At 42.6% G+C, this 18,744-nt stretch overlaps 1 protein-coding gene and 1 pseudogene across 2 annotated transcripts in view; one reads left to right on the top strand and one right to left on the bottom strand.

Moving 5' to 3' along the window:
• Positions 1 to 18,744, top strand: part of AKAP12 (A-kinase anchoring protein 12) — a 95,712-nt gene that overhangs the window by 68,761 nt on the left and 8,207 nt on the right. Inside the window, exon 1 of one of the 2 annotated variants that reach the window (XM_025998003.2) lies at positions 3,671 to 3,891. The exons of the other annotated variant lie outside the window; for it this stretch is intronic. Coding sequence (XP_025853788.2) covers positions 3,867 to 3,891 — 25 coding nt within the window. The 5' untranslated portion in view covers positions 3,671 to 3,866. Of the gene's footprint in view, positions 1 to 3,670; positions 3,892 to 18,744 lie in introns of those variants that run through there. 2 annotated transcript variants of the gene reach the window in all.
• LOC112919523 (non-histone chromosomal protein HMG-17 pseudogene) lies at positions 9,751 to 10,055 on the bottom strand (annotated as a pseudogene).

Below are 18,744 nucleotides of genomic sequence, written 5' to 3'. Positions count from 1 at the left end.
GTGAGATTGAGCTCCAAGTTTCCTTGAGATTCTCTTTCCTTTTCCTTCTGATCCTTCCCGCTCTTTTCTTCTCTTGCTCCCAAATAAATTTTAAAGTATTTCAATATGTGTTCTTTGAGGACTAGTTCCTTTTTTTCTTTTCTTTTTTTTTTTTTTTAAAGATTTTATTTATTTATTCATGAGAGACACACAGAGAGGCAGAGATATAGGCAGAGGGAAAAGCAGGCTTCCTGTGGGGAACCTGATGTGGGACTTGATCCCAGGACCCCAGGATCACAACTTGAGCTGAAGTCACTCAACCACTCCCAGGTGCCCCTGGGGACTAGTTTCTTTTGCTTAGCAATGTTTTCATTGTTCATCCATGTTATAGCATGCATACTTAATTCCTTTTTATTTCTGCATAACATTCTATTATACAGATCTATCTAATTTTGTTTTTTTAATGCATCAGTTGATGATTATTTGGGTTGCTTCTAGTTTGGGGCTACTATGAATAATGAATACTGTTATTAGCATTCCTGTACAAATTTTTGCATGGATGTAGGTTTTCATTTCCCCTGGTTATATATCTAGGAGTAGAATTGCTGGGTCATATGGTAACTCTATGTTTAACATTTTGAGGAACTACCAGACTGTTTACCAAAGCAGCTCCACCATTTTACATCTCCACTAACAATGTATGAAAGTTCTGATTTCTTGATTCCTTATTATTGTCCATCTTTTTTATTAAAGCCATCTTAGTGGGTGTGAATTGGTATCTCATTGTGGTTTCGATTTGTATTTTCCTAATGGCTAATGAGGTTGAGTGTCTCTTCATGTGCTCATTGACCATTTGTTGTACATAACTTTCTAGAAATGTCTACTTAGAGCCTTTGCCCATTTTTTTTTTTTAAAGATTTCATTTATTTATTCACGAGAGACACACAGGCAGAGACATAGGCAGAGGGAGAAGCAGGCTTCCTGCAGGGAACCTGATGCGGGACTTGATCCCAGGACTCCGGGATCACACCCTGAGCTGAAGGCAGCTGCTCAACCACTGAGCCTGCCAGGCGTCCCACTTTGCCCATTTTTTATTGGGGTTATTTGTTACAAAACTATTAAATTGTCATTCAAATTCGTAAGCCCCAAATATTATATTTCTCGTTCTCATTCAGTTACCATCTTAATTTTGATTTAACAAGAACATGGAATGGAAGGAATAACAAAGTTTCCTGCATAGTGTACTGACCTTAGAGGTCTGAGCTTTACTCCTGCTTTCATACTGATTGATGACTTTTCTTTGTAAATGCAGACACACGGGGGCGGCAGCTGCGCCACACGCCCTGTCCTTGATTACTCAGGGGTGGAGATCAAAGCAGAACCGGCTGCTAAGAGAGTCAGCAAGTTGCCACCTGATCACCTGCTCTGCCTTGTGGTTTTAACTACTTCTTTAGGAATACTGGATCAGATGTGGTAATGTCTTTAGCAATGTCATAAAAAGAGAAGACGTTTAAGAAAATCACACAGCAATATATTTATCTCTGTAAATGTTTGGGGCCTTAAACTGGTAACCAGTTGAGGTTTCTTCTAGTTCAGCTCAGTGGAGCAGCTGATTTTGTTAGATCTTAGACTTCTAGGAAGGAAAGGACCCAATAATACAGTTAAGTAAGCTCAAAGCCAATGTACCTCTCAGTGGAATGTGTGTATTTCTGAGGTGGCACCAGATGATGGCCATGTGCTGTCCCCAACAGCCAGTGCTGAGAAATGATGCATAAGTGAGACCTCAGATCCCTGAGGTAGCCTGGGCTCTCGGGACAGTTCAGGGAAGGGGGATGTAGGCTCCACCCGGGGACACACACTTTGGGCTGATGCTCGTGCTTGGGAGGGCCGTAGACCATTTAATGTAGACCACCAAATGCAGCCTTTTGTGCACAGTCTGTACAGCCGGGATTCCCCAGGGCTGGGGCTGGGGGCGTAAGTGGGGAGACGGGAGGATTCAGAGCTGCCTGGACCCCTCAGCTGTGTGGACAACAGAGGGGCCATTCCACCAGCAATCTCTCACACACACCAGACGCTCAGTATAATTGAGGCAATTTGTGAACCCCACTTAAGAGTCCTCTAGGGAAGATGAAAGGTTAGGATGTGGCTGCTCTGGGCATTAGATCCCAGGCGTCAGGACAAGGAGCTCATCACTCGGTTCCCTGGGGGCATTTACAGCCAGGCTGGGTATTTACTGGAGTATAAGAGGGAAGCCCTGTCAACGGAGAGGCTGGAGCTGATTTTTGTAACACTGATCTGAGTACTAGTAAGGTTGCCTCCTTAACTTGGCTCAGTTTTGGTCTGACCCTGGTGCGTCGCGCCTCCTGGTGGCCAGAAGAAGCAACTAGGTGTGGGCCAGCATCCCCACACTCCTTTTTCTTGACTCTTCTCCACCCTTCTCTATACTGCTCCCTCTCCGCTCCCTCCCAGGCCTCTCTGCCCTGCAAGCAGTAATGAATAAGACCTGAGCCTTTCCATTTGAAGAGAAGAGCAGCAATGGTAAAACTTTCCTTTTGTTGCTGAGGGGAAGAGCCAGTGGTAATGGGGCAAGGCAGGCAAGGCATGGAGTGATAAACAGGGCAAGAATGAAAAGGAGAGGAAGCCAGGGGGTCTAACATTGACATACAAGAGCGTGTCAAAATTGTAAGACTTGTTCATCACTCACTCATGTTGTATCTTTGCATGGAACATTCTAAACCTCCAGGAAGAAGGAATTTGAGAATTTGGGGTTGCCTGGAATTTTTCATGAATGTTCCGTGTAGGTTCTGACCGATTGATTCTCATGCTGTGTGCTTAACTATTAGAGATACGACAGTGTCTGTGTTTTGGAATATGGCATAGTTTGATTTAAAAATTTAGTTAGTGGGATCCCTGGGTCGCTCAGCGGTTTAGCACCCAACCGCCTTCAGCCTCCCAGGGTGTGATCCTAGAGACCCGGGATCGGGTCCCACATCAGGCTCCCTGCGTGGAGCCTGCTTCTCCCTCTGCCTGTGTCTCTGCCTCTCTCTCTGTGTGTCTCGTGAATAAATAAATAAAATCTTTAAAAAAAATTTTTTTTTTTTCAGTTAGCTTCTACCATTAAAAAAGAAAAAACAACCCTATTGCTCCTATTGGGCTTTTTACAAGGTGCCATGATCGAGCGTTGGAGACCTAGAGTTTGCTTTGCAGCCCCCTTCTCGCAGCCTGCAAGAAACGGGACAACTGACCTCAGTTGCCAGCCCTCCGGTGCGTGCAGCTCGTGTGTGTCCAGCAGATGGGGAGATTACACAATACTCCAGGTGCGAAAAAGCAGACCGCGTTTTGCACCTCATCAGCCTTGACACAAGCAAGGATACAGAACGCGGTATTTAAAAAAAAAAAAAAAGAAAGAAAGAAAGGAGGAGAGGGTAGTGCTCTGTGCCGTTATTGGCTTTAAGTCATGCTACGAGCTGGGACACAAAAAGCACGTCGGCGCCAGGAGTGAAGTAACGGTTCAGATAAAATGCTGCTGACTCTGGGTTATTCGGTGCAACTTTTACACCCTCCCCGGTGTCTGCGGAGCCTCGCTGACCGTGCACGGGGACCAGCTCCGGGAGGGGGGCGCCCCTTCTTTAAGGGAAGCACGTGACCCTCTGGCGGGCCGAGGGCGGGGGGCGGGGGGCGGGCCGGGCGGGGGCGGGGGCGGGGCCGGGGCCGGGGCCGCCTATAATCAGCCGGGGAGGTGCATCCCGCGTCCCTTCTGGCCGAGGCTGCGCAGGCACCTTGAGTCCTCCCTGGTGGGCGCAGCAGGACTGCACGGGGTGGGCGAGCGCCCCAGGAGGGCGAGGACCAGCTGTCGCTCTCGTCTGGAGGGAGGTGCGCGAGGAAATATGCTGGGGATCATCACTATCACAGGTAAGGCCCAGGCCAGGCCCCGGGGTTCTGCCTCCGTGGCAGGTGGAGTAACCCCCTCCTTCCCTCTAACCTGCATTTGCCCGGAGAGCTTCGAGGCCCCTGGCCCAGCACGCTGATGGGCATTCGTTTCTGTGTTTGCAGACTTTCCAATGAGAGGAGCCCTCTCTGGGGCTCAAGGAACCCAGCGCACCCCAAGTTTGCTTTTTGCCTATGTGGGAATCTTCCTCACTGCATTAGCGGGGAGACCTTGAGTGCAGTTGAGATACGTGTTAGACTGGGGTGAATGTGAAAGCCTAATCCCTGGTTGTAGTCCTGAAAAAGTAAATTCCTGTGTTTTTTTTTTTTTTTTTTTTTTTTTAAATATTTTACTTATTCATGAGAGACACACACACACAGAGGTAGAGACAGAGGCAGAGGGAGAAGCAGGCTCCCTGCGGGGATCCACATGGGGGACTGGATCCCAGGACCTGGGCCAACTCAGGCGCCCCTAAGTTCCTGTTTTTGAGAAATTACGGTATTTGGCATTTTGACCTGCTTCTTAGAAAGTTCCAGTGAAGATGCACTTTGTGGTTTTAGGAGACTAAAATGTTAGCTCTGGTTAAATGGTGGTTTTGATGAACACAGTATAAAATTGATGGCTAGCAGGTCATAGCATTTAGGCACTAATAGTGAGAATGTATGTGTTTAAAGCATGCTTTCCAGAAATCTGGCTGTAAGTATGAATTATAATACTTAATCTGTACCTCTAGCAAATGAATCACATATATCAGATTTGTAGAAAACACTGACAGCTCTTCTCAGCTGATATTTGATCGTTTATGCAGTTGTGCTCTAGCCTGACCCCTTAGGAACCTGCCTGCCTGTTTTTTCCTGTCTCCTTTCCCATTCAAGAATAAAATGCCTATTGGCTACTTTAGATTTCTAACACCAGCTCTATTCTATTTGACATCACTGCTTACCGGATCAACATATTTTCTTAAGAACACAGTGTAGAATTTCTAGACTCCACACTTTTCTCAATATCATGGCTTCTGCGAAGCCTGCTTCTTCTGTGGAATCTTAAATAAATGTGAAAGATGAGCAAAACTAAAAATATCTCTCATTTCCTATAGATTAGTTTTACTTTGGGATTTCCTTAGAATCCCTTTCTCAAGGTAATGCTGTAAGCCTTTCTACCATTTGTATTGCACTTATGTTTAAGGAGATAGCTAGAATCTATTATTAAATAGACTATACAAAATAAAATAAATTAAAACCAAAATGTTTCATTTTTTCCAGATCATTGCTTTTTCTCTGAATGAAACATAGACATGCCAAACCCTGAGAGAGGCTGCTTGAGAGTGTGGTTTGTGGGGTGTCACGGTTGGTGGTGGGCCTTCTATGATTATATCTTCTGGGTGCTTTTTGTGTATAGCATGATCCATATTATATTCACTGTTTGCTTTATCACATGCTGGATTTCTTATGGGAAAGGAAGGTGTTTCTTTTTGGAAGTAATTAAGAGGGTAACAAAATTGGGGTACTTGGGAGGGCTTTTAGATATTGATTCAAATAAGCCCAATGGGCTAACAAATGAACAGAAACAGTTTGAAGGACGGTCTCATTTTTATGGCAACTCCAAGTAATTGCATCTGTTGCCTTCTGAGTTTCTCTTCTATTAAAATGTTGGTATGGAAGATGTGGCAAAATTTGGTACTTTTTCCTAGTAAAAAGATAGTGCACAGAAATTCTTACCTCCAAAAATGTAACAGCAAATAAACATTTTGCAGTGGGTGAAGGGAGTTTGAACTGTCACACTCCCCCTCCCCCCGTTAGTTATCCTGATAAGGAAGATTTACAGTGACTGGTCTTTAGTTAGTCAGAATCTTGCAAAGCAACAAAGCCTTTTAAAACTGGCATTAAGTGTTAATTAAATATCAGATTACTCATCTAAATAATGTGAAAGGTAGTAATTCTAGTGCTCTTCAGTGCTATGTGGAATATGCATGGAATATTTCACAGTGAACAGGAAGAGATCAGACTCATAACATTTTTGTACTTAGGAAGGAGTTTCCCTTTCTGAAAGCAGGGAAAAGCTGCCACGCACAGGACTGCTCCCACCCCCAACCCTCTACCAGTGAAATTAAGGGAGTAGAACTTGAACTATGAAATGATTGAATATTCACATACGTACTTGGTCTTTCTTGACATCTTACCATCACATCACATGAGCCTTACGTAGCTTAAAACTGGAAAATAGGCATATGGCTGGCTCAGTCAGGAGAGTGTGCAACTCTTGGTCTCCGGATCATGAGTTTGAGCCCCACGCTGGGTGTAGAGATTATTTAAATAATTTGAGGGAAAAAAAAAAGCCCTAGAAAATAAGTGATCAGATATGATGATGGGAGGTGTCTTCTCCCCTACCAGCCTATTAATGGCATGCCAGGAAAAAAAATGCTTTTTAATTTTGTAAGATACTTTGAAAATATCGTCCCTATTTTTTCTGATTTGCACACATTGAGGCTAACTGGAGTATCATGAGGAATTAGGGCAGCATTATTCTTTGTCTCTAAAATAAACAGAAGGAAGAGTCCTCCAATGTTCATGCAAGTTCTAGATGATTTATAATGCCTTTCTCTATGCAAACCATTTACAAGATTAAAAAATATATATATCCTTCACATGGCTGCTTCTGTATACCAAGGAGGCAGGTTAGTTGTCTCAGGACTTATGAGACATTAAATGAGTAGTACCCTTACACCTCTTAGAGTAGTAACTACCACCTACTGAGTGCCCATTCTCATTTTTCTGTGTAATAATCCTGCACAAAGTGGGTATTTAGCCCCCTTTTGAAGATGACAACTTCCACAGTTCAGAGTACCTTGTAAAGGATCTCTTTCTCATCATGTAAAGGATATTAATATTGCTTTAGTGGTGCCCTTATCTTTGTATGCCTGCCTGGATGTCCAAGGGACCATTTAGCCTCATTACTGAGGCCAGGGCCAAGATGATCATCACCTGTACCCCTCTTGTAAATGGGGTTCTGCTTCTCTGAGTTTTAATCCCGGTTAAACATCTCTCCTAGGTTTTGTGGTTTATGAGCATGACAACATGGGGAGTTGGGTGTGTAGGATATAAGGGATAGATTTAGAATGCAGAGAATTTCTGGAAAAAATCCAGGACAATGCTGCAGATCGTAGGAGAAAGTTAACCAGATCCAGATGTTGGCCTCAAGCAGGCCTGATGTGCCTACAGAACAGAACACACTGGTTACACTAAACGTAAAAAATTAATGTTGCAGCTTTTGCAATATCGCACTTTTTCTCCGACAGAATGACTCCATTTGTGCCATGGGAATTTGAGAGGTAAGTTTCGACAAAAGCCTTAAAATTTTGGAATATATGGCGACATGTTTCTTAATTCTTTTCTTCTTTTAAACCTCGAAAGTAAAAGAAACAAGTTATATTCTTATGTCTTAATCTCTTAAGTATTTGGAAGAGTGAAAAAAGACCCTGTAGGCTTTGGACCTGCAACTGTTTATTACATCTGTGGAACTTGTGGGTGGGGTATCTGTGTGGAGCGCAGCATCCATAGCCTCCTAAGAGGCCTCTCCCGTTGACATGCTGACCGGCTTCCCTTCCAAGCCTTCTTGCTGTCTTTGATGCCAGGCGAGAATGTAGAGTTTCTAGCCCAGTTACCACACCAGTGATTAAATGAGCACTGTCTTTGGACTTTACAGGAATTTGGGAAACTTGCTGGATTAATAGCCGTGTTCTTCATAGTAGGTAATTTGGATAGTTCAATTCCCCCATGGAGTGATACTTAACATGTTATGTCAGAAAGGCCTACTCTAAAACCAGTTGTTTCTGAGGAAGGACTTTCTGGGTGCCAGGAATGTACATCCCTGAATCAGTGATGCTTAGATGATCAAGCCTTTTGATCTTCCTCATCCTATCCAATCCGACAAATTGGATAATTAGATAATTAGATAATACTAGAGGGAGCTAATGTGTTGGAAACTATTGCAGAGGAGGTTCTGAAGTCCTTTAAAAGTAAAATTATTAATGAAACATTTCTGAGTGTGATTGCAAATGGATTCTGCTGTGCAGAGTGTGGGTTAGGTGAACACTGGCCTGTCCTTCCTGGAAGATCTTATTCTCACCAGCCTGCTGTTTCTCCTGCCAAACCGGGCCAGCAGGTTTGCTCACTGGGCTATGATCTTGAAATCATTCAGAACCATCATGCAGCCAGCACATAAAACCTGGAAAAAGGTGGCTGCTAACCACAAACTAGAATAGGGATGGGAATGAGGATGGTCTTTTCTAGACATTGCCCCCTTCAGGCAGCACCTGGGAAATGTATTGTGTACAGCTGGGCTGGGAAAGTGGGGGAGAAAGGAGTCCACAAAAAGGGCTGTGGCTCCGTTTGATCCACACTTGATCCAAAATGGGGTAAAGGATTTAGGTCCTCACATGGTGCAAATAAAGGAGGGGGAGGGAGCCATTCAGGATGTGTGTGTCCCTTTTTTCCCCTTAGTATCTATGTTGGGAGTCAAAAAGGAAAACTTAGAGGCAATATGGCATTAAACTGTACAGAATTTGAAAAGGAACCTAAGCTTTATGGATTGGTAGATTTTTGAATTGTCTTCTGGTCCAGGTCTGGGAAATTTGCAAGGCCTCCCGCTTGGCACATTTGAAAACTGTTCAATACTGCCCTCTTCTGTTCAAATACTTGCTCAGGGGTTTGGACGGTGACTTCTAAACGTGAACATTCATCGCATAGTATGGTGGTGAAAAATTAGACCAACAAATGATCTGCCAGTAGGAGGGCGTTAAAATGAATTATGTGGCCATTTTACCATACTTTTGAAACTATTGAATAACTTAGAAGAAAACAATCTGTTTTTTTTTTTTTTCAAACTGTATCCAGCTTTATTAAAGATACTTTTCATAAACAATCATGGTATTTCAGGCAGGACATGGGCAGACGATCGTTAACAGTATACAACAACTTTCAAACTCCCTTCTTCAATGGACTACCAAAATCAGAAAGCCACTATAAAACCCAATGAAGTCTTCATATGATGCTCTGAACAGGGAAAGTTTAGAGTGAGGGTTGACAGTTCACATTTAGCATCTTGTTTAACAACTTTTCACAAGCTGACCCTGACTTTCAGGAAATGAAATGAAAATGGCAGAATTATCAATCTGAAGATCCACAAGCTAAGAAAAAAGGAACTCTTTTGAGGGATGCCATTCTCAGTGGTGACACTGTAAAGTCCAGATGGCCTGACATACTGGGAACCATTTCATGGGGTCAGGTTCCAACAGGTCTCTGGGTTTAAGGGAGTCAAGTCTATGTTGAAGGCAGAGAAGGAGAAGAGGACATTAAAAATTAATTTTAGTTTTTCCACACCACCAAGGTGGCTCATGTGTGTCAACATCAAGGGATCCCTCCTCCTGGGAGCCAAGAGGAAGTTTCTCAAAACTAGAAGGGGAAGGTGTTTTTCACTCTTGTTATCAATCTAGCTTCGGAGATATTCTATTAGTGACATATGCCCTTCCCCCAAAACAACAATGAAGTGTTCCGTGTGCTAACAACATAGCTTAAAAAAAAAAAATTCTGCATTTTTATAAAACTTGATAAAAAATAGTATTTCAAACTGTACAGTCACCAGAAGTACACAGTTATCAAAAATGCAGGGCAGCCCTGGTAGCGAAGTGGTTTAGGCCGCCTGCAGCCCAGGGTGTGATCCTGGGGATCCGGGATCAAGTCCCACATCAGGCTCCTTGCATGGAGCCTGCTTCTCCCTCTGCCTGTGTCTCAGCCTCTCTCTGTGTGTATGTGTCTCTCATGAATAAGTAAATAAAATCTTTAAAAAAAAATGCACAAACTTCACTTGGCATCTCTAGCACCTTCAGCTTTCTGTGCCTGGTCTGTTTTGGCATCTCCATTTTCTGCAGGGTTATTTCCATCCTTGCCAGCACCAGCTTTCCCCTTTTTCCCTTTGGGTACCTTCTCTCCCTTTTTTGCAGGGACCTTTTTAGGCTTGGGCTCTGGCTTTGGAGGAGCAGGTTTAGCAGATAATCTTGCAGATCTCTGTGGCTCATCCTTCACCTTGGCTTTATGTCCTTTAGCATCCCCTTCAGCCTTTCTCTTGCGCATGGTGGCGACGGCGGCGGGACATAAGCGCTGGATGCGGGGTGCGGCGGCACGTGGGCTTTGGCCGGTCTGGGGGTCGTTCTCGGCTCTTCTTCACACTGCTCCCACAATCTGTTATCAGTAGTGATCCTCTCTGGACATTGTCTTTATGCATGTCATTCCCAATTTGCCAAATTTCAAAATCTGTGGTTTATATACATCAGTTTTGGAATTGGTGAAAAAAATAAGTAGTCATGTTCTGAAGAAGACAATGAAGGGGAAAAAATTATAGTTTTTATTTTATTTTACAGACAACCAACCGTTACTTCCTCCTAACAAGCCTTAGCAGGAAGAATGAAAGGTGACCTGCTTTAACTGAGGATGCTAAGAACAGAAACCTCAGGAAATTTGCCCAAGGGCCCAGTGCTAGATGTGGTGCAGCTGAAACTTAAACAAAATCTGTCTCCAGAACTTCTGCTCTTTTATCTTCCCCTCTTCTGAGTTCTCTTAGGGGTTTGGGAGAGAGTAGTTTTTCTGTCCCTTAATACATTGATAGAACTTACATTATGGTATATAATGTGAGGTAAAGAACCAATGTTTTCTACAACCAACCACTACCCTCTCCATTTTTAAAAAAAGATTTTCTTTATTTGTGAGTGAGAGGGCATGAGCCAGGGGGTAGGGATAGAGGGAGAAGCAAATTCTCTATTGAGCAGGGAACACAATGCGGGACCCAATCCCAGGACCCTGGGATCATGATGTGAGCAGAAGGCAGACACCCAACTGAATGAGCCCCCCCAGATGCCCTATTCTTCTGAGTTTTTTTTTAATTGAAGTATAATTAGCTACAATGCTGTATTAGTTTCAGGTGTACAACATAGTATAGCTCTGTACATGAATCACTGCTCACCATGGTATTGTCACCACCTGTCACCATAGATTCCCTGTGATATACTTTTAATCTCTATGGTTATTTTATAACTGGAATTTTGTACCTCTTAATCACCTTTTTATCTATTTCACACATCCCTGCATAATTTTTAAAAACAATAACCTCAAACTTACAAGGTGCAAAAATTAAAAACAAAAGTACAGAAAACATCTATATCCTTTATCTAGATTCATGTACTGTTAGCATTTTTACCTCATTTGCTTCATTATTTGATTTTTAATCTCTATGTTGGAAAAGGCAACAAAACCAAAAACCAGCGTATAGGTTCCTGTTATGTTTTATATAGGCAGGAGATAAAAATTTGTCTGAACCTTTGAGGATGAGTAATCCACGTCATTTGTTTCTGAATGCTCAAGTGTGTATTTCCTAACAAGAGATATATTCTGTTTTATAACCAGAGTACAATTTTCAGTGTCCTATATTTATATCATTACAATAACTGTATATGATCTATCATCCTTATTCCAATTTTGTCAGCTAGTTTAACAATGTGCAGTTTAACAATTCTTACCTTGCATTGTCAGATCCATCCTTGTGTCAGGTATTATGTGTTATATTCTTTAGCTGCTTTTAATCTGGAACATTTCTATAGCCTTTGTCTTTTAAGACACTGACATGTTTGAAGCATACAGCCCTCCTCTCTCCATTTACACTGTATTCCTTTGTTTATTTTCTCCTTTAGGTTATGCATTCTTAGCCACGGATGCTGCTGTGTCCTTGTTCGAAGTATCACACACATTATGCATATGTCTCTAATGGAGATTGATATTAAGATTTTGACAAATTTCCCCATATATAGGGTTTCCCTACCCTTACAGTTATTAGGCATGTAAATATCCTACCCACTCCCTCTCACGTCCACCACTTAGCACCCATAGATTCTTGCCTTATCCAGTTTTTATCGTAACGGATTTAAAATGATAGGTGAGGCGTGATCTTTTGACTCAATATCTGCCAGTGGGTGGGTAGGATATAAATGTTTTGTTTTGTTTTTTTTGTAGCTGACTATAACCACCAAAAACTATTTTTTTTATACTGAAATAGAATTTAAAGTGCTGTCTACATCAGACATAATAAGACACAATAGCGGTTTTTCCATCTAAGTATGGGAGTTGACATGTCTAAATACTTTTGTCATATATGGCTCTTACAGACTGTAAAATGTTACAACTTACAGAAAATAAGAGTTTTCACCCTTTGAAAGTATATGGAATTAATTTTTCCTTTAAAAAGACAAACTTTGTTTTCCTATTTACTGCTCCCCGCCCAACCCCCAGCCTTTGGCCCACCAGAGATACCACACCCCCACTATATGACACTTGTCAAGTCATATGACCATTTAAAAAAAATAGACTGTATAGTTAGAACAGTTGTGGTTCATGGCAAAAATGACTGGAGAGTACAGAGAGTTCCTATATCGTCCCCTATACATGCATCGCCTCTCCCACTATCAAATCTCACACCAGAGTGGTACATTTGTTATAATCCATGAACTACACTGACATATCATTATCGCCTAAAGTCCATAGTTTATATTAGAGTTCACTCTTGGTGATGTACATTCTGTGGGTTTTGAACAAGTGATATAATAATCCTATGTATCTACCCTTATCATAGCTTATAGTTGCCCCATGAACAACATGGGGGTTAGGGGCCCAGTTGAAAGTCTAAATGTAAGTTTTGACTCCCCAAAACCTAACCTACTATTAGCCTGCTGTTGACTAGAAGGGCTACTGATAACTATAGTTGATTAGTTACTGATTATAGTTAATTATATTTTGTATGATAGGTATATGATCTACTTTACTCTTAAGGTAAGCTAGGAAAAGAAATGCTTTTAAGAAAACCATATGAGAAAATACATTTACAGTATTATGCTTTACTTATTGAAGAAATCCATGTATGAATGGACCTGCATGGTTCAAACCCATGTTTGAGGGTTAGTATATAGTTTCACTGTCACAGTATCCTCCATGCTCTGCTTATTCATCCTTCTGTCTCCACAGTCCTTGGCAATACAGATTTTTAAAAATTGTGTCTGTAGTTTTGGTTTTCCAGAATGGCATATGGTTAGAATCATACCGTATGTAACCTTTTCAGATTGGCTTCTTTTACTCAGTGATATGCATTTAAGGTTCTTCCTATCTTTTCATGGCTTTGCCAGCTCATTTCTTTTTACCACTGGATGTGGATATTTTCTGAGGTTTATTCATTCATCCATTCGCATAATGAACATCTTGGTTGCTTCCAGGTGTGTTCAATTATGAATAAACCTATAAACGTCCATATGCAGGTTTTTGTGTGGACATGTATGTGTTCAGCTCATTTGGGTTAGGTACCAAGGAGCAGGGTGGCAGTTTGGCTTTGCCCACAACACGCCAAACTGTCTTCCAAAGTGCAGTAACCACATAATCATTTTTGAAGTCCAGATCTTCCTTCAAGCCCAAAGGCACTGTGATTCCAGATAAACTCCGTCATGGGAACGTGCACGAGGTCCACAGTTCTTGTTCCTAAACTCAAGAATTTAAAGTTCGTACAACCAAGCAAACCCCTTGCTGTGCACAGGATCCCGCTGTCTCTTCATTCACCGCTGTGCACTGCGATTTAGGAGCCCGCCACCTACTAGTGCATGCAGATCAGAGAGGCAGCCCAGGACTCCATCAGTTGTGTGTGTTTTTTTTTTTAAGATTTTAGCAATCCATTCATGAGACACACAGAGAGAGAGAGAGAGAGAGAGAGGCGGAGACACAGGCAGAGGGAGAAGCAGGCTCCATGCAGGGAGCCCGATGCGGGACTCGATCCCGGGTCTCCAGGATCACGCCCTGGGCCGAAGGCAGGTGCTAAACTGCTGAGCCCCCCGGGCTGCCCCGTGACCATCAGTATTGATGTGTTTAGCCGTTTGGCTGTCATTTAGCCATGTCGGGGTTCAGCCTCGAGCGTGCTGGAGTTGAAGGGATCCCATTGTGACGATGCCCCTCGCAGCCTTGCGAGGCCCAGCTCTGGGCCGCCAGGGCCACGCGGAGGCTGCGCCCTCTGTGACGCGCGCGGTGGCCCCCAGGGGGCGCCCTCGGCGTCAGCGGCCCAGTGGCCGTCCGGCGATGGGGCAGGCGGGAGAAGCCGCCTGGGCCTCCCCGGCCCCGGTGGCTCCGCCCTGCCGCCTGGCGGCGCGCGATGCCCTGGTGGAGTAACCTTTGCTGTGAGTAGCGCGCCCCCCAGCGGCCGTTCCTCCGGGGCCCGCGGCGGGGCGGGGGCTGCAGAGGCCGTGAGCGCAGCCCCCACCGCCGCAGCCCAGGCTCCTCGGACCGCTTAGGTCAAGAGAGACTGTGGACTGGGGATTCAGTTTTCCGTGATCCTATGGCCCTTTTGTTTTTGTTTATTCATGGGAGACCCCAGAGAAAGAGGGGGACAGAGACACAGGCAGGGGGAGCCGCAGGCTGCCTGCGGGGAGCAGGACACGGGACTCGATCCCGGGACCCCGGGGTCACGCCCTGGGCCGAAGGCGGATGCTCGACCTTGGAGCCCGCCAGGGAGGGGGCGCCTGTACCCCCCCTGGAAGTGCCCCAGTACCGACCTGTGTGAAGAGACCGGGTCTATATGGCAGCTGTCAGGGCTCTTTGGTGCTAGTTGGCAGCCGTTGGTCTTTGCCTCTCTAGTGGTGACTGTGAACACTCCAGTCACCCCCGAATCGAAGGAAAAAGGGGTCTCAGATGGAAACAGATTTGGGAGCATGGTGGGGGGGCAAAGGGGAGAAAGGCTGGGTGTGTGATGTGACCCCTGTTTTCTCCCACTATGTTAGCAAAAGCGTCTCTGCATTTTTCCAGTGACTTATTTTTTAATTTTTTAAAAATTTTTATTTATTTATGATAGTCACAGAGAGAGAGAGAGAGAGAGAGAGAGGCAGAGACAGGCAGAGGGAGAAGCAGGCCCCATGCACCGGGAGCCCGACGTGGGATTCGATCTCTAGCACCAAAGAGCCCTGACAGCTGCCATATAGACCCGGTCTCTTCACACAGGGTCTCCAGGATCACGCCCTGGGCCAAAGGCAGGCACCAAACTGCTGCGCCACCCAGGGATCCCCTCCAGTGACTTTTAGAAAGGTTACTTAATGAGCATTTGTTTTGCTCTCACGTTTGCTGGCAGGGAATTTAATTTATATTTGTGTTTTTAGTACAGTTGTGCTGGGATGGAGTTTATTGTTGTGGTTTGACTTTTTTTTTTTTCTGTAGTGTGTTTTCAGTGGTAGTGAAAACACTGTTTTCAGTGGTATTTCAGTGGTGTACGTTTAAAAATGTACACATTTTTAAAATCCCATCTCTTTTGTTACGTTAAAAGGGTTTGGGGCAAGTTTTTTTCCTGAGTGTGCTTTTATAGTTGGGGAGATTTATTATTATTATTATTATTATTATTATTATTATTATTATTATTAAAGATGAGAGACACAGACAGAGGCAGAGATGGAGGGAGATGCAGGCTCCCCGTGGGGAGCTCCATGCAGGGCCCGACCCCAGGATCACTGCATGAGCCAAAAGCCATGCTCAGCCACTGAGCCACCCAGGTGCCCCTAATGGGAGAAATTAAAATATATCTTAAATTATTTGAGAGAGAGAGAGAGAGCATGGGGGAGGAAATGAGAATCTCAAGCAGGCTCTGTGAGCCAGGAGCCTGACACGGGGCTCAATCCCTCGACCCTGAGATCATGACCTGAGTGGAGACCAAGAGTCTGTGCTTAACGGAGTCACCCAAGTGCCCCTTAATTGGGGAAGTTTGTACAAAGTAGTTCATGTCATGGAAATGGAATTAATTTAAAGCAATCTTTAAATTTTAATGTAAGGTTTATAATAACAAATGGAAATTTGTAGCATTTTATCTTACCTCAGAAGGTTATATACATGGTGCAAAAAAAATAAATGGGGAGAGAATATTTCCAGAAGATTTGCAGAATATCCATCTTCTAACTTGAAGGAGGGGGTGGGATACTCTAGGGGCATCTAATAACATGTCTAGACAGTCTGAATTTTTCTTTCTTGAAATATTTGCCATGGTGTGGGTGCTGATTATTTCTTTATTGTTTACGAAAGTTTAAAGTTGGTCATGTGTATTCCTGTGATTTTTTTTAAAGGAGAATTTGTTAGGAAGTGTACTTTAGATGAAAATTACTATGTCATTTTTCAGTTGTGGGACCTGAGCCTTAAAGAGCACATATTATTTACCAGTGGTCATTAGCTGGAAATGCTGGTATTTGAACCCACGTCTGTCTGATTCTAGAGCCTGTACTCTTTATAAGAATTTATTTATTTATTTATTTATTTATTTATTTATTTATTTATTTATTTATAACAGAGAGAGAAAGAGGGAGGAAGAGAAAGCCACGTGCGAGCACCAGCAGAGGGAGTGGCAGGCAGAGGGAGAGGGAAAAGCAGACTCCTCCGTGAACAGGGAGCCGGATGCTGGGCTCCATCCCAGGACCCTGGGATCATGACCTGTGCTGAAGGCAGATGCTTAACTGACTGAGCCACCCAGGCGCCCTTAAATTTGTTATTTATTTAATGCTATCTTAGATGCTGACATCTGTTAGAATCAATGAAAATTGGCTGCTTTCCAAAGTTTTTACAGAGAAAGGTAGAGACAACTATGTCACTGATGTCACCAAAGGCTCAGTCTACACTGTGGCATGTGGTTAGTGATAGAATGCTTCCGCAGTGTCTCTCCCTGACTGTCTGCAGAAAACCCAACAGATACTATGATGGAAATTTGTAGACATAGATTTGTAATATTTCACGTAAAAAATGAGACTGTTTTCATGAGGAAGTAAGATTCTATAACCTGGATAAACATAGGAATTTGGGGGAGCATGTTGTATATTATTTCCAAATATATCTGTAATTCATATATTTATGGATACATTTTAGGTATTGGTATGGATACTGCTTATAATTAAGTTTCATTTTACACTGTGGGTATTAAGTATAATTTTATTAAGACCTTTTCTGGGTCTATTTTAATTGACCTTTTTTGTTTATTAGAGAAGGCAGTACATACCCTATAGAGAAAGGAAGAAAATTCATAGAAGCAAAACTAAACTATATCACAGGGGCGTCTGAGGCTCAGTTGGTTGGGCATCTAACTCCTGATTTCAGTTCAGGTCGTGGTCTTGAGGTTGTGGGATCGAGCCCTGCTTTGGGCTCTGTACTGTGTAGGGAGTCTGCTTGAGGTTCATTCTGTTTCCCTCTCCCTCTGCCCCTCCCCCCCGTTCATGTGCTCTCTTTCTCCAATAAACAATCTTCTAAAAATATAAAAATAAAATAAAATATATCACATATCCATCCCCCAGAGATCAGGTGAGGTTGGGATGTGTGTGTAGGGAAGTTAAACCAAAATGAAATCATAGTATATATACTATTTTGGTAATCTTTTTCCTTTTAGTCAGTTTTCAGCTCTTTCCTTTCAGCAAAAGTTCATTTCCTCTAATCCCAAATCATACATTTTCCCAAGACAAGCCAAAAATGTCTTTTGGCTAGTTTGCCCTAACTATCCAATTTAGGACCATGACCATCATGTCTTATTATTATGCTTCTTAAATGTATTAATCTAGCACAGTGCCCTCCTCCCTTTATTAAACCACATTGTCTTACTTTTTAAACAACCTCAATGATTTTTTAAATTTCAAAACTATAGACAAATACACAGCATATACACTTGACCTAATTCACCAGTCATTGATACTCTAGCACATTCTCTCCTGCCCACCCCTACCCTCATTCTCTCCTTAAACTATTTTAAAGTTATTTGGAGAAAATCTACTTGTGTTTTTTATTTTTGTCCTTTGTGATATTGACATATCAGGCCAAGCTAGTTGTTATACAGAATATCCTTCATTGATTTATCTTATTGTTTCCTCACAGATTCTGTTAAACATTTTTGGCAGGAATACTAGAAGTGATTTATTGGCTTTTTCAGTGCCTCACATCAGAAAGCATGATGACAATTCTGTTCCATTATTGGGGAGCTAAGTTTTAGGCACTACCTGCCTGATTGCTCTACTGTAAAGGAAATTTTTCCTTTTGCTCGTGTGTCAATAGACTAAACTATAGGTTTCCTGATAACCTTTGACTCAGTGGTGTTAGCATTGCTTGATTTTTGACTGACTCAAGTTACTACAAAGGTATTGGTAAAGAACAGTTTTCTCAATCTGATTACAACCAACCAACTAGGATTTTTCAAATAAGATGACTGCTTAAGCTATCATAAATCAGAGTTACCTTGCTCTGCTTTCAAGTCTTTTTTTTTTTTTTTTTTTTTTTTTTTTTTGCTTTCAAGTCTTTTCTGTAAAAACTTCTCCCCTAACTCCTTTCTTTTTTTTGTTCCTGAATGGCTGATTTTTTAATGGAGATAGAACTAGTTCAAAATTTATCCAATCACACCCACATTCAAAAGAGTAAAACTTCTTGTAACCACAGTTGCCATGAAACAGTGTTGCCTATTATTTTATATTTAATATAATGAGAAATGATTTTTTACTTTCCCAAGCAATTGAAAGTCTGGTTCCAATGATCCTACTGATGAACTGAGCTAAACTTGGCTTTCTCCTCCCTAAATAACTTTTCTCCTCCCTAAATAACTATAAGAGAAAATCCACTTGTGTTATTTCATGTAAGTGGATCATACTTGATGAATGACACAAATACATCCATAAAGACAATAATGCTCCACATTTTTCAAGGCTGAACAGCTCTTTACCATGGTCTAGGAAGAGCCTGTGTAATCAGCTATAAAAGAAACAT

Source organism: Vulpes vulpes, chromosome 1 (genome assembly GCF_048418805.1).
Source record: "Vulpes vulpes isolate BD-2025 chromosome 1, VulVul3, whole genome shotgun sequence".
NCBI classification, from domain to species: domain Eukaryota; kingdom Metazoa; phylum Chordata; class Mammalia; order Carnivora; family Canidae; genus Vulpes; species Vulpes vulpes.
This window is presented reverse-complemented; position numbering and strand designations above follow the sequence as displayed.